Source organism: Dermacentor albipictus, chromosome 1, assembly GCF_038994185.2.
Source record: "Dermacentor albipictus isolate Rhodes 1998 colony chromosome 1, USDA_Dalb.pri_finalv2, whole genome shotgun sequence".
NCBI classification, from domain to species: domain Eukaryota; kingdom Metazoa; phylum Arthropoda; class Arachnida; order Ixodida; family Ixodidae; genus Dermacentor; species Dermacentor albipictus.
In genome coordinates, this window is record NC_091821.1 from 384193458 (window position 1) to 384206882 (window position 13425).

The 13425-nt window shown below is 45.8% G+C and overlaps 1 protein-coding gene across 5 annotated transcripts in view; it reads right to left on the reverse strand.

Moving 5' to 3' along the window:
* Nucleotides 1-255: 255 nt before the first annotated feature.
* The window catches only part of LOC135902430 (streptococcal hemagglutinin-like), an 87544-nt gene continuing 74374 nt past the window's right edge, over nt 256-13425 (reverse strand). For all 5 annotated transcript variants that reach the window (XM_065432483.2, XM_070531963.1, XM_065432484.2 and 2 more), the window contains 3 exons: nt 3277-3327; nt 1873-2004; nt 256-551 (listed from right to left, as the gene is read on the reverse strand). In XM_065432483.2, the coding sequence (XP_065288555.2) occupies nt 388-551; nt 1873-2004; nt 3277-3327 (347 nt within the window). In that variant the 3' untranslated portion in view covers nt 256-387. The remainder of the gene's footprint in view (nt 552-1872; nt 2005-3276; nt 3328-13425) is intronic.

Consider the following 13425-nt stretch of genomic DNA (forward strand, 5'->3'; position numbering starts at 1 on the left):
TCGTAGCTTCTTTATTTCTAAACAGAGGGCATTCAGACATCGCTAACGTATTGTGCGAATCGTACTTCAGTATAGCGAGTACAAGTTCGTTCAAGTGAAACGTTTGCTTCTGACTGCAGCGATCGCCACAGTCGACCGCCGCGACAGTCGCAATTTTCTATTCAATTCCGTGTCCTGACAAATAAGTATCACCGTGAGAACGCAATGAAGCTACACTCATGCAAACCCGTAGAGACAGACGCAGCACCCCTCACCTTCATTCAAATAAGGCACTTTATTGTCATGGGCGCAGAACTGAAGCATAATGCCCTTCTTAAAATGGCGCCCGCTCAATGTGCCCGAAGAAAATGCACAGAGCTTTGTGGCATAATCTGTGCTGGCTGGCGATCACCAGAACTTCCAGCGGGACTTCTTGGTAGGCTTGGCCCGCACGCATTTGGGCAGCTCGGTCTTGCCCAGTGGCAGGCCGATGAGCGTTACGTCTTCGCTCAGGTGGAGCGGCTCATCGCTATTCGGCACCTTGTTGCTGGCCAGCACGGCGAATTGAGTTGCTGCACACAGAAGACGACAGGACACTCGCGATTGAACCACATATAAGGAAGTGCTCACATGCTAAAAAGCGCTCATATGCTAAACAGCACCCATATGCTCAAGTGCTGTCAAGGACTGAAACTCGAAGGTCAAGTAATAAGCTTTAGAGGAAGCTAAGGAGCGCGCGAAAAGCATATAGCCTCGAGACGCGAAGAAGTCAGTATGAAGTAAAGAGCAAATGTGTGTGGCTTGTTTACCCGTTGATATCAGGACAAATAAAGACGATGCAGATCCCACGCAATGTGGGAATCAATGTTACGTGAAATATTTTGCAAGTAGTTGGCTATCTGGCATGATTCGAGGTTCCCCAACGTGTCACCCGATGGCTCAACGTGTCCGTGTAAGAGGGACAGTTGCGTGTGTCCGTGAAGGCCTTGCTAAGGCGACGGCTCGACGACAACAATGGCTTGACGGCGACGACGATGGCACAACCACTGATTTATTGTACTCCGGTGAAAAAAATGCTACAACCTGTTCTGTTGCGACCATGGGCCGATCTTGAAAGCGGCAAAATATATTACAGCGTTTCAAAGCTTTAGCTGCCACAGGAGAAGGATGCAGAAAACTGACACGAGCTAGTCACATGCAACTTGTTGATTGACCCACGTGAAAGACCGCGGCAAGGTTAAAAATTACTCGCGGGTTCCATTCCTGCGCCCGTGGCCTATTGAACACTGGCACGCGCTCACGTGCTTTTGTCTTTCTGAGTGAATTGTCGCTACGCCCAACGTTCCGCTTGCATGAATAATCCCAAAGCGCTATAGTTGGCATGAGAAAATTATACGCACGTCTGTGGCTCGATTGGCCGAGCATAAGATACGGCACTGTGGGAGCGTGGTTTGAATCCAGCCACAGGGCGCTTAATCTTTTTTTTTTATTGGAAAGGACCAAAACGAAACTATAGAGAGGAACCTGCCGCGCAATGTGCTTGGTATGATACAACGAATGATACAATGAATGAATGTCACGCAATGGGCAAGGAAAATAACCAGTGTACTACTAGAGTAAAAGAATGGGTGCCAAGCAAGAGAAACACACAGAAACACCGCTGTTATCCCATCTATAAATATTGAAAAGACAACAACAACATACGTGAACTTTAGAACTGATGCCCATGAACTTTTTTTAACCGTCGCTTTCGTGGATTTAATTATTCCGAGAATACTTATGATGTCAGAGAAAGTAGCCGACGTTACTTACAGGTAGCAACGGACATTTTTAAATACAGCTAACAACATTTAAAAAAAAGAAAGGACGGTGGGAAGGGGTCGCTATACGTACGCTGTTCCAGGAAGCCACACTTGCAAGAACTCATGATGGTGAACTTGACGGCGTCCGTGGCTTCTCCCTGGTGTGCAGACATTATCTGCTGCTTCACGTGCAGCTTGCCCGAGCGACATTTGCGGTTGTCGTCTGCAACGAGCACGCGCCTCAGCACAGTTAGGCGACGCCCGTTCTTCGGTGATTTATTTCATGCCACTCACTGACACTCACACTCGCAGAGGCTCACATTCACTATATTTCACCCTGTGTTCACACTCACATCCACATGCATTAACTTCCGGCATCACTCATTCAGCTGACTGCAAGAAGTCATGGTTTGCACCCTATCACGATGACATTGGCAAGTGGGCGTTACCTAAATTCGCTTAATTTAAACGATAAATATGAACAATGTCAATGTTTTTTACTCCAGAAGTAAAGAAATAAGTTATGGCGTGAAACTTTATTTTTGGGGCTAAAGCATGTCCCAAGCTATTCTTTTCTCGGTGATACATTTGAGGACAAACCAAGTTGGACAGAGCACATAAATACTGTACGCAAAAACGTTGCAGGATCAGTAAATTTGTTAGAGGGGCTCTGATAGCTTGTGTTTTTCAGGCTTTTAAGACAGATGTTCTTTTCGCCTCATAACATTCGCACCGGAGTTACCGCATATATATATATATTGGTAAAGAAACCTCGAATAAACCATGGCACATAAGCTATTGAATAAGAGACTACGAGTATATACAACATGTGTGTGTAACAACGTTATGAATGTGATAATGTATGACCTATATTTTAATGTTACAAATAACATGTACGTAAGTGGATTTATTTGCAAAGCGCGCTAATGAGTAGCATAGCTACTCATTACAGTGACTTGAACAAACAAACAAACAAACAAACAAACAAACAAACAAACAAACAAACAAACAAACAAACAAACAAACAAACAAACAAACAAACAAACAAACAAAAAACAAACAAGGAATAAAAATAAATAAATGAATAAGCAAATAAATAAATAAATAAATAAATAAATAAATAAATAAATAAATAAATAAATAAATAAATAAATAAATAAATAAATAAACGCATTCCCAAAGCTCTAAGAAGGACTCCGAAAGCCTAAGAAGGACTCGGGTTTGGACAGTGTGAAACATGTCTGTCCCCCTAACCAACTAGCCCGCCAGCGTGTTTTAACCCAAACAAGACGAACAATGACACTATCGAGAAGACGCTCGACAACCATTAATTATTCTTACACATTCGAACGCTTTTATGAAATCGGTTCGTAATTGGCTGCTGAGAGTCGCAAATTCTACAATGGTGTACGGCTTTCGCAAGACAGAGTGCAGTGCTCGAACTTTTGAGAGCGGGTTCAAAGAATTAGAAACTTGACGTAAAGGAATTTCTTACCTGCGTGACCAAAGGTGCGGTCCGTCTGTGGAAATTGGTACCTCGCCTTGGCTGCAAGAAGACAGGAAAAGAAACTTCGATGAATTCAGAAGCAAAAAGTTAAAATTATTCTTTTTGTTGACGACTCCCAGGAAAATGGTGACGCGAGGAAAGCAGACATGAGACAGGTGTAAATATATCTGTAAGCGACGTGCATAAACATTAAGAATACACTTGAAGCTAAACATTTCGACAGAATTGCCTGTCTGGTTGGGAAATTGATTAGAACTTGAGACTGACTCCAACCAAATAACTGAATTTTATTAGCCCGACGTTTCGGAGCCCATTCGGCTCCTTCTTCAGGGGGTTGTTCTTCGGGGGGTGGCGGTGTGCCTCTTTTAAAGCGTCTTTTTTGAAGAAAGGAGGGGGGGGGAACACGGGAGGTGGGGAGACACTCCACAGACGGAAAGGTGGGGGGGAACAAAAGGAAAGGGGGGTTTGTGTTGTTGACCGCTTCCAAGGAGCTGCGATGACCGGTGCTGGGTGGAGTGCTCACGAGGGTGCCCTTGATGGGCCGCGGGGGGGGGGGGGAGGTTACAGGGTCGCGCCGACGTTCTGTGTTGGTGAAACGAGCGGGAGTCTATCTGGCTGTGCGTCCTTTTCTTCTTTTCGTCATGTCGCCAAGGCCATGGACATAGACCGAGGGTAGGTTGCCCTTCACACGGTTTATGTTATTCTCCGTATTCTGAATGTGCCATGACTCCAGTAGTAGTCTCTTTCGCCAGTTCGTTTCTGTTTGAAGGATTTCAGTTTCCTTGAAAGCAATTTTGTGGTCGGCGACTTCAGAGTGTTCCGCGACGGCGCTGCGAATACGGTTGAATGTCCTGACGTCGTTCTCGTGTTGTCTGATCCTTTCTTTTAGATTTTTGGTTTCCCCGATGTACGACGCCGGACAGTCAGCACAACTGATTTTGTAGACGACGCCTTGAGCTTTTTCTTTTGGTGGACGATCTTTTGGTTTAGGGAGGAGGATATTGAAAGTGTTTATTGGTTTGTGCGCCACTTTGAGGCCTTCTTTTTTTAATATTCGGCTGAGCGCTTCGCTGGTACCTCTGATGTACGGGATGGACACTCGCTTCTGGGGTTGGGGAGAAGTAAACGGCTGAAGGTCCCGCATTTTGTTTCTTCTTTTTTGTTGTCTGGTTGTCTTTCGAATGAAGTCATCTGTGTAGCCATTCCTCTTAAGTTCGTTGAGAACCGTTCTCTTTTCTTTCTTTAGATCCGATTCCGATGAGGAATGAGTTTCGGCTCGTTTGAATAAAGAATTTACAACAGACGCCTTGTGGTTTGCCGGATGGTCGGATTGGAAATGAAGATAGCGGCCTGTGTGGGTTGGTTTTCGGTAGACTGAAAATTTTAGAATGCCGTCTTTTCGTGTAACTTGTACATCTAAGAATGGGAGTGATCCGTTCTGTTCGCGCTCATATGTGAACTGTATATCCGGGTCTATGGAGTTTAAGTGTTTCTGCAAGTTTTCGACTTGGCTCGTCTTCACGATGCAAAAACAATCATCCACGTACCTGAGGAAGACTTTTGGTTTCGGGAAAAAAGTATTTAAAGCTCTCTCCTCGATGCTCTCCATAGTCAAGTTAGCCATGGCAACGGAAATTGAGGCCCCCATAGGAGTTCCTTTGACCTGTTTGTAGTAGCTGCCTCGGAAGGTGAAATAGGTATTGGACAGGCACAGTTCGAGAAGGCGGCAGATCTCGTCTACACTCAAAGGGGTTCTCTCACTGAGCGTATCGTCACGTTCCAGTGCATCTCTAGTTGCGGAAACAGCCAACTTAATGGGTACTCTTGTGAACAGAGAGATTACATCAAAAGAGACCAGACATTCATCATCTTCGATACGGATTTTTGATGTCAGTTGGATGAAATTCTCGGAGTCGCGCACGTGCGATGCTGTCCTTCCGGTGAGTGGTGATATGATCTGATGCAAGTAAGTGGATAGTGATCGTAGTGGGGAACACGAAAAGTCTACGATTGGTCGTAAGGGGATTCCGGGTTTATGGAGTTTTGGCAAGCCGTAGAAAGCTGGAGCGGATCCGTTCCTACAGATTAATTTTAGGTAGAGATTTCGAGAATTTGGGTGGCTGCGGAATATTTCAATCAGCGTCTTGTTCAGCAACGACTGAGTTCTCGTAGTGGGGTCCTTCTTTAGTCTCTCGTAATCTTGGCTGTCAAGTAGGGCGGACGCCTGCCTTATCCTCGTAGTCCTTTATGTTCAAAACAACGGTTGAGTTCCCCTTGTCCGCCGGTAGGATCACAATGTTGGTATCTTCTTTCAGCGTTCTCATTGCTTTTATTTCGTCGGAAGTTAAGTTGCGTTCTCTTCTGCGGTTGTTATTGGACCTTATTATGCCGATTGCTTTCAGTCTGACCTGTTCCCGCACTTTGGGGTCTAGTTGCTGGATGCCGCTCTCAAGGGCGGCGATCATCTTGGGGAGGGGTGGGTTATCTGTCGTAACATTGAATTTTTGACCTTTTGCCAGGATTGAAGTTTCTTCGCTTGTGAGCTTTCTCGATGATAAATTGGTTACTGTGTGCTTGTTTAACACTCCTGTTTTCTCGTTTTCGTTGATTAGGGAAGAGAATTTCTTCTTCTGCGTTTGACTGTGTTTCATTTCCTCTGAGGACGCTACGGCCTTTGCAAACGATTCAATTGATGAAAAGAGATGGGGTACCTTGTGTTCAAGTTGTCTTCTGGCGAAGAACGCGTCGACTTCTTTCTTCCGGATCAACATGTGGCACTCATGTATCCGTGCTGTCACCAATCTTTGCTGGGCCTTGTCGATGATGTCCCGGCCTTCTGGTGTGTTGATTGGTTGGCGTAGCTGGAGACTTCGTGGCACGACGTTCTTGTCTTTGCATTTCCGGGTGAAGTCTAGGTGTGTCTTGAAGGTGGATATTCCTTTCACTGCTTTTATATAGTTCTTTGCAAGTTGCACTGCCTCTAGCCCGAAGTCTGCACGTAAAGACTTGAAGCTAAACATTTCGACAGAATTGCCTGTCTGGTTGGGAAATTGATTAGAACTTGAGACTGACTCCAACCAAATAACTGAATTTTATTAGCCCGACGTTTCGGAGCCCATTCGGCTCCTTCTTCAGGGGGTTGTTCTTCGGGGGGTGGCGGTGTGCCTCTTTTAAAGCGTCTTTTTTGAAGAAAGGAGGGGGGGGGGGAACACGGGAGGTGGGGAGACACTCCACAGACGGAAAGGTGGGGGGGAACAAAAGGAAAGGGGGGTTTGTGTTGTTGACCGCTTCCAAGGAGCTGCGATGACCGGTGCTGGGTGGAGTGCTCACGAGGGTGCCCTTGATGGGCCGCGGGGGGGGGGGGGGGAGGTTACAGGGTCGCGCCGACGTTCTGTGTTGGTGAAACGAGCGGGAGTCTATCTGGCTGTGCGTCCTTTTCTTCTTTTCGTCATGTCGCCAAGGCCATGGACATAGACCGAGGGTAGGTTGCCCTTCACACGGTTTATGTTATTCTCCGTATTCTGAATGTGCCATGACTCCAGTAGTAGTCTCTTTCGCCAGTTCGTTTCTGTTTGAAGGATTTCAGTTTCCTTGAAAGCAATTTTGTGGTCGGCGACTTCAGAGTGTTCCGCGACGGCGCTGCGAATACGGTTGAATGTCCTGACGTCGTTCTCGTGTTGTCTGATCCTTTCTTTTAGATTTTTGGTTTCCCCGATGTACGACGCCGGACAGTCAGCACAACTGATTTTGTAGACGACGCCTTGAGCTTTTTCTTTTGGTGGACGATCTTTTGGTTTAGGGAGGAGGATATTGAAAGTGTTTATTGGTTTGTGCGCCACTTTGAGGCCTTCTTTTTTTAATATTCGGCTGAGCGCTTCGCTGGTACCTCTGATGTACGGGATGGACACTCGCTTCTGGGGTTGGGGAGAAGTAAACGGCTGAAGGTCCCGCATTTTGTTTCTTCTTTTTTGTTGTCTGGTTGTCTTTCGAATGAAGTCATCTGTGTAGCCATTCCTCTTAAGTTCGTTGAGAACCGTTCTCTTTTCTTTCTTTAGATCCGATTCCGATGAGGAATGAGTTTCGGCTCGTTTGAATAAAGAATTTACAACAGACGCCTTGTGGTTTGCCGGATGGTCGGATTGGAAATGAAGATAGCGGCCTGTGTGGGTTGGTTTTCGGTAGACTGAAAATTTTAGAATGCCGTCTTTTCGTGTAACTTGTACATCTAAGAATGGGAGTGATCCGTTCTGTTCGCGCTCATATGTGAACTGTATATCCGGGTCTATGGAGTTTAAGTGTTTCTGCAAGTTTTCGACTTGGCTCGTCTTCACGATGCAAAAACAATCATCCACGTACCTGAGGAAGACTTTTGGTTTCGGGAAAAAAGTATTTAAAGCTCTCTCCTCGATGCTCTCCATAGTCAAGTTAGCCATGGCAACGGAAATTGAGGCCCCCATAGGAGTTCCTTTGACCTGTTTGTAGTAGCTGCCTCGGAAGGTGAAATAGGTATTGGACAGGCACAGTTCGAGAAGGCGGCAGATCTCGTCTACACTCAAAGGGGTTCTCTCACTGAGCGTATCGTCACGTTCCAGTGCATCTCTAGTTGCGGAAACAGCCAACTTAATGGGTACTCTTGTGAACAGAGAGATTACATCAAAAGAGACCAGACATTCATCATCTTCGATACGGATTTTTGATGTCAGTTGGATGAAATTCTCGGAGTCGCGCACGTGCGATGCTGTCCTTCCGGTGAGTGGTGATATGATCTGATGCAAGTAAGTGGATAGTGATCGTAGTGGGGAACACGAAAAGTCTACGATTGGTCGTAAGGGGATTCCGGGTTTATGGAGTTTTGGCAAGCCGTAGAAAGCTGGAGCGGATCCGTTCCTACAGATTAATTTTAGGTAGAGATTTCGAGAATTTGGGTGGCTGCGGAATATTTCAATCAGCGTCTTGTTCAGCAACGACTGAGTTCCCGACTCTTCCCTAATCAACGAAAACGAGAAAACAGGAGTGTTAAACAAGCACACAGTAACCAATTTATCATCGAGAAAGCTCACAAGCGAAGAAACTTCAATCCTGGCAAAAGGTCAAAAATTCAATGTTACGACAGATAACCCACCCCTCCCCAAGATGATCGCCGCCCTTGAGAGCGGCATCCAGCAACTAGACCCCAAAGTGCGGGAACAGGTCAGACTGAAAGCAATCGGCATAATAAGGTCCAATAACAACCGCAGAAGAGAACGCAACTTAACTTCCGACGAAATAAAAGCAATGAGAACGCTGAAAGAAGATACCAACATTGTGATCCTACCGGCGGACAAGGGGAACTCAACCGTTGTTTTGAACATAAAGGACTACGAGGATAAGGCGTCCGCCCTACTTGACAGCCAAGATTACGAGAGACTAAAGAAGGACCCCACTACGAGAACTCAGTCGTTGCTGAACAAGACGCTGATTGAAATATTCCGCAGCCACCCAAATTCTCGAAATCTCTACCTAAAATTAATCTGTAGGAACGGATCCGCTCCAGCTTTCTACGGCTTGCCAAAACTCCATAAACCCGGAATCCCCTTACGACCAATCGTAGACTTTTCGTGTTCCCCACTACGATCACTATCCACTTACTTGCATCAGATCATATCACCACTCACCGGAAGGACAGCATCGCACGTGCGCGACTCCGAGAATTTCATCAAACTCACATCAAAAATCCGTATCGAAGATGATGAATGTCTGGTCTCTTTTGATGTAATCTCTCTGTTCACAAGAGTACCCATTAAGTTGGCTGTTTCCGCAACTAGAGATGCACTGGAACGTGACGATACGCTCAGTGAGAGAACCCCTTTGAGTGTAGACGAGATCTGCCGCCTTCTCGAACTGTGCCTGTCCAATACCTATTTCACCTTCCGAGGCAGCTACTACAAACAGGTCAAAGGAACTCCTATGGGGGCCTCAATTTCCGTTGCCATGGCTAACTTGACTATGGAGAGAATCGAGGAGAGAGCTTTAAATACTTTTTTCCCGAAACCAAAAGTCTTCCTCAGGTACGTGGATGATTGTTTTTGCATCGTGAAGACGAGCCAAGTCGAAAACTTGCAGAAACACTTAAACTCCATAGACCCGGATATACAGTTCACATATGAGCGCGAACAGAACGGATCACTCCCATTCTTAGATGTACAAGTTACACGAAAAGACGGCATTCTAAAATTTTCAGTCTACCGAAAACCAACCCACACAGGCCGCTATCTTCATTTCCAATCCGACCATCCGGCAAACCACAAGGCGTCTGTTGTAAATTCTTTATTCAAACGAGCCGAAACTCATTCCTCATCGGAATCGGATCTAAAGAAAGAAAAGAGAACGGTTCTCAACGAACTTAAGAGGAATGGCTACACAGATGACTTCATTCGAAAGACAACCAGACAACAAAAAAGAAGAAACAAAATGCGGGACCTTCAGCCGTTTACTTCTCCCCAACCCCAGAAGCGAGTGTCCATCCCGTACATCAGAGGTACCAGCGAAGCGCTCAGCCGAATATTAAAAAAAGAAGGCCTCAAAGTGGCGCACAAACCAATAAACACTTTCAATATCCTCCTCCCTAAACCAAAAGATCGTCCACCAAAAGAAAAAGCTCAAGGCGTCGTCTACAAAATCAGTTGTGCTGACTGTCCGGCGTCGTACATCGGGGAAACCAAAAATCTAAAAGAAAGGATCAGACAACACGAGAACGACGTCAGGACATTCAACCGTATTCGCAGCGCCGTCGCGGAACACTCTGAAGTCGCCGACCACAAAATTGCTTTCAAGGAAACTGAAATCCTTCAAACAGAAACGAACTGGCGAAAGAGACTACTACTGGAGTCATGGCACATTCAGAATACGGAGAATAACATAAACCGTGTGAAGGGCAACCTACCCTCGGTCTATGTCCATGGCCTTGGCGACATGACGAAAAGAAGAAAAGGACGCACAGCCAGATAGACTCCCGCTCGTTTCACCAACACAGAACGTCGGCGCGACCCTGTAACCTCCCCCCCCCCCCCCCCGCGGCCCATCAAGGGCACCCTCGTGAGCACTCCACCCAGCACCGGTCATCGCAGCTCCTTGGAAGCGGTCAACAACACAAACCCCCCTTTCCTTTTGTTCCCCCCCACCTTTCCGTCTGTGGAGTGTCTCCCCACCTCCCGTGTTCCCCCCCCCCTCCTTTCTTCAAAAAAGACGCTTTAAAAGAGGCACACCGCCACCCCCCGAAGAACAACCCCCTGAAGAAGGAGCCGAATGGGCTCCGAAACGTCGGGCTAATAAAATTCAGTTATTTGGTTGGAGTCAGTCTCAAGTTCTAAGAATACACTGTACAAACTTAAGACAAACTAACATGATCCACAGTAGAATTAACTCTTAAAAATGATAACAAATGCGCTTTTTTACGGCCAGCTCGAGCACATCTGGAGGTGTTCAATGACTGCTTACTTATGCATACGTAAAAGTTTTTGAGGCACCTTTTGAATTGTCGGTGGTACTTACGGGACGATCACATTTGAGATTTCAGGAATTTTTAGAAATCGACTGTTGCAGATAACACAATTCTAATCCTTGAACTGGATTATTCAGAGACGCGGAGATTACCTGCGCGAGAAATCAAAACATAGATTCAACTAATTAAACAAACCAATAATCAATCCACTACTTTACAGCACATATCACAATTTACGAATTACAGCCGATGAATTTACAAGGCATATGCACTTGGAATGAATTTCCAGAATGAGACCAGCATCGAGATTTGCGTCATCAAACTCACCGCAGAAATGCACTGTTCGACTTACTTTTTAACCAAACGCTCTTTTGTGAATTGAAGCCCAAAAGTAACTGGAACGCCCGTGTATTTCGTGCCACATTTTGGGAAGTAATATCTCGTAACTGGTGCCATGGGTGTCGCAAATTCACCGGCTACAGTTTGTAAATTGCAATATCTGCCGTAAGGTAACTAAAAGTTATTTAGTGAATTTTCGTTAATTAGTTGAATATTTGTTTCAATTTCTCGTGCTAGTAATGTACACCTCTTTGAACAAACCAGCTCAAGAACACGAATTATGCTATCTGCCACAGGCGAGTTTTAAGAATTCCACTAAACTTGAAAATTATCATCCAGCATTTGATGCCAAAAAGCATTCGGCATTATAGCGCGGCAGAGTAAATTAAGCTTACGCAGACTGTGTCACAATATATATATATATATATATATATATATATATATATATATATATATATATATATATATATATATATATATATATATATATATATATATATATTACTTAGAGATCACTCAGGCTCACACTCACAGGTCGGTCTAATGTGAATGAGCCGACTCGTAAGTGAATTTGCCAACCTATGTTCGGCATTGGGGTCTTTAAACTCATAATTGGCGCGTGCTTTGACTTTTGAAGAGGTGACGCGATACAAGCAAGCAGAGGAGGCGTCACCATAAAAGAGTTGCTTGTGCACAGCTGCCGCTTCGACTGAGACACCGCAGTGTACCACAATGAACCCTTCAAAGGCTGAGCAAGCGAAGCGCTTCGCCGTGAGTCAGGCCCGGCGGCGAGCTATCTGACCCCTCAGAAGTGTTGTCTCGTTGCACTCGGAGTGGCCACAGCTCACGTCTCGGCCTTTCACATTAGATAAAAGCTGCTTGAAGTGCTGCCGACTTTTCGCAGCTCATGGCAACAAGGAGAACTTGGTCTCCCGATATCGGTCGGGGAGGGGGGGGGGGGGGGGTCTACATTTTCGCGCTACCGTGCGAAAGGAGTGCGCATCGACGTAAAATGAAACGTCGTCAACACTGCGGTAAATGGGCACCAACACCGAAGGCGCAAAGGAGCCAAGGCTGCCCATGACGTTAGACAGCGTAAACACCGGTAGTCACCGGATCGCCAAGTCTCCGGTACGTCTTTGAGACGTGCTTCCCGCCATAACGTCATCCCGATAGTTATTCCTTTCTCTTTGATTCTCCTTCTCCTTACCGCAAGGAGGAGTAACTGGCTAGAAAGCATTGATCCACGTCTACCTCACAGCTATGCTTTAACAAAACTCTCTCTCTCTCTCTCTCTCTCGCTCTCGTTACTCGGAACACGACTAGGCTGAGCTGTACTCAATTGGGACATAGACAGAATGGTCCGATGTATCCAAAGCTATAGATCCATGCATGAGAAACTTCTGTTAGGAGAAACATGAGAAACATGAGAAACAAGGCCGTTAGGAACACATGGCTGTGACGATTTGGGAAAAACCGTTAATTTGTTAAGCGTATGCGTACGCTACAGAACGTTGCAGAGCCCGCAACCAGCCCCACCACGGCTGAAGACTATAATGCTACAGCGGCCACATACACATTTCTTAATTGCAGCAGTGGGAGTGCAGCATACTTCGATCGTTGCTGGTTACCTATAGCTTTTATTTTTGACGTTAATCGGGAGTGTCCCTCTGTAGAGCTGACGCGATGATGATCACGATGGTTGTGAACGAAGGTGTACTTTTCGTGAATTGCCGAAGTGGGACACCTTGTGCGACTTACTGTTCGCAAGCCTATAGGTTTCGACATTTCTTAGTTGTAGCGTGTGTCCCATTAAGTTATAAATTATTTCGTCCACCCACAAGCGCTATAAGGTAGCTGGAAGATGGTGCATCCAGCCTGTACATCTAGTTGTCCGGATAATCTGCCTTTTCAATGTCAATCTGAAGTGACCACATGGTGTTTCTCACCGACTGCTCTTCACACGTTGTTTCGTTAGCTTTTCATTTTAGGTACTCGAGCAACGTTACTATTTTCGTGCGAAACATTATGTCTGCTCAAATTGCATCGCGCACAATTAATTCGACTGCTTGCGACTATCGTTGTTGCGTTGCGCAGCAAACCCGCGTCGTAAACTAATTATTTGATTAATTAATTATAAATTTTCATACTCTCAGGGCCCGAAGGCATTTCAGAGAGGAGCGGAGCTTCTTTGAATTTAGTGGCATCAGGGATGGAAACGATAGCGGCAGGAAGGTGGTCCCAGTCGTTCGCAGCTCTTGGTACGAATAGGTTGAGTAGACATTTATGCGGCTTGATGGGCCAGCAACTTTGTATCG